The sequence below is a fragment of the Nicotiana tomentosiformis genome, unplaced genomic scaffold (genome assembly GCF_000390325.3).
Source record: "Nicotiana tomentosiformis unplaced genomic scaffold, ASM39032v3 Un00141, whole genome shotgun sequence".
Classification (NCBI taxonomy): domain Eukaryota; kingdom Viridiplantae; phylum Streptophyta; class Magnoliopsida; order Solanales; family Solanaceae; genus Nicotiana; species Nicotiana tomentosiformis.
In genome coordinates, this window is record NW_027174700.1 from 89,657 (window position 1) to 91,176 (window position 1,520).

General features: G+C 42.8%; 1 protein-coding gene across 1 annotated transcript; it reads right to left on the reverse strand.

Annotated features, from left to right (window-relative positions):
* Window positions 1–229: 229 nt before the first annotated feature.
* LOC138903913 (uncharacterized) lies at window positions 230–1,036 on the reverse strand. Its single transcript, XM_070192489.1, has 2 exons — window positions 627–1,036; window positions 230–317 (listed from the first exon to the last, which is right to left on the reverse strand). Exons 1-2 carry the CDS (start codon window positions 1,034–1,036, stop codon window positions 230–232), a joined length of 498 nt encoding a protein of 165 aa, XP_070048590.1.
* Between the last annotated feature and the right edge of the window lie 484 nt (window positions 1,037–1,520).

The following is a 1,520-nucleotide window of genomic DNA, read 5'->3' on the forward strand; positions in this document are numbered from 1 at the left end:
TCCACGAACTGACGATAATAACCTGCTAAACCGAGAAAACTCTTGATCTCAGTCGCCGAAGTGGGACGATGCCAATTTTGAACAGCCTTAATCTTTTTGGTATCAACCTTAATAACCTCGTCTGATACAATGTGCCTCAAAATGCTACAGACTCTAGCCAAAACTCACTTTTAGAGAACTTAGCGTATAGTTTTTGTTCCCGCAGCGTCTGAAGCACCACTCTCATATGCTACTCGTGCTCCTCCTTACTGCATGAGTAGATCAAGATATCATCAATGAAGACAATGACAAACGAATCAATACATGGACTTAATATCCTGTTCATCAAATCCATAAACGTTAGGGTGTTAGTCAAACCAAAGGATATCACCAGAAACTCATAATGACCATATCTAGTCCGGAAAGCAGTCTTCGGAACATCAGAATCCCGAATCTTCAACTGATGGTACCCTGACCTAAAGTCGATCTTAGAGAACACCCTAGCACCCTGCAACTGGTCAAATAGATCATCAATACGTGACAACGAGTACTTGTTCTTAATAGTGACTTTGTTCAATTGTCGATAATCAATACACATCCGCATAGTACTATCCTTCTTCTTCACAAATAATACCGGTCTGACGAACCCTTTGGCTAGTAACTCCTCAAGTTGTTCTTTCAATTCTTTAAATTCTTTCAGATCCATGCGATACGGTGGGATAGATATAGGCTGGGTATCTGGAGCAAAGTCAAAACAAAAATCAATATCACGATCGGGTGGCATGCCTGGAAGGTCTGAAGGAAATACATCGGAGAACTCTCGAACTACAGGCACTAAGTCAATAGTTGGAGTCTCTGCAGTAGTATCCCGAACATAGGCTAGATAAGCCAAACAACCCTTCTCAACCATTTGTTGAGCCTTCATAAAAGAAATTACCTGATTAGATGCACTACCAGACGAACCCTTCCACTCCAACCTAGGAAATTCTGGAAAAGCCAAGGTAACAGTCTTGGCATGGCAATCTAGGATGGCATGATATGGAGATAACCAGTCCATGCCCAGGATAATTTCAAAATCGATCATCTCAAGCAATAGGAAATCTACTATAGTTTCATAACCACAAAATATAATAATACAAGACTGGTAGATTCGATTCACAACAACAAAATCGCCCATAGGAGTGGACACATAAATATGAGTACTCAAGGAATCACGAGAAACATCCAGAAATTGAGCAAATAGAGAGGACACATATGAATATGTAGATCCTGGATCAAGTAATACGGAGGCATCTTTGCCGCAAACAGAAATAATACATGTAATCACTGCATATGAGGCCTCTACATCTGGTCTGGCCGAAAAAGCATAGAACCGAGATGGAGCGCCAACTGGCTGGCCTCCGCCTGGCTGACCTCCACCTCTAAGACGACCCCTACCTACCTGTCCTCTACCTCTTTGAGGTCGGACAACTGGTGGAGTTCCTGGTGCGGTAATCACAGGCTGTTGACCCTACTGCACTGGTCTACCCGAAGTTTGGGGC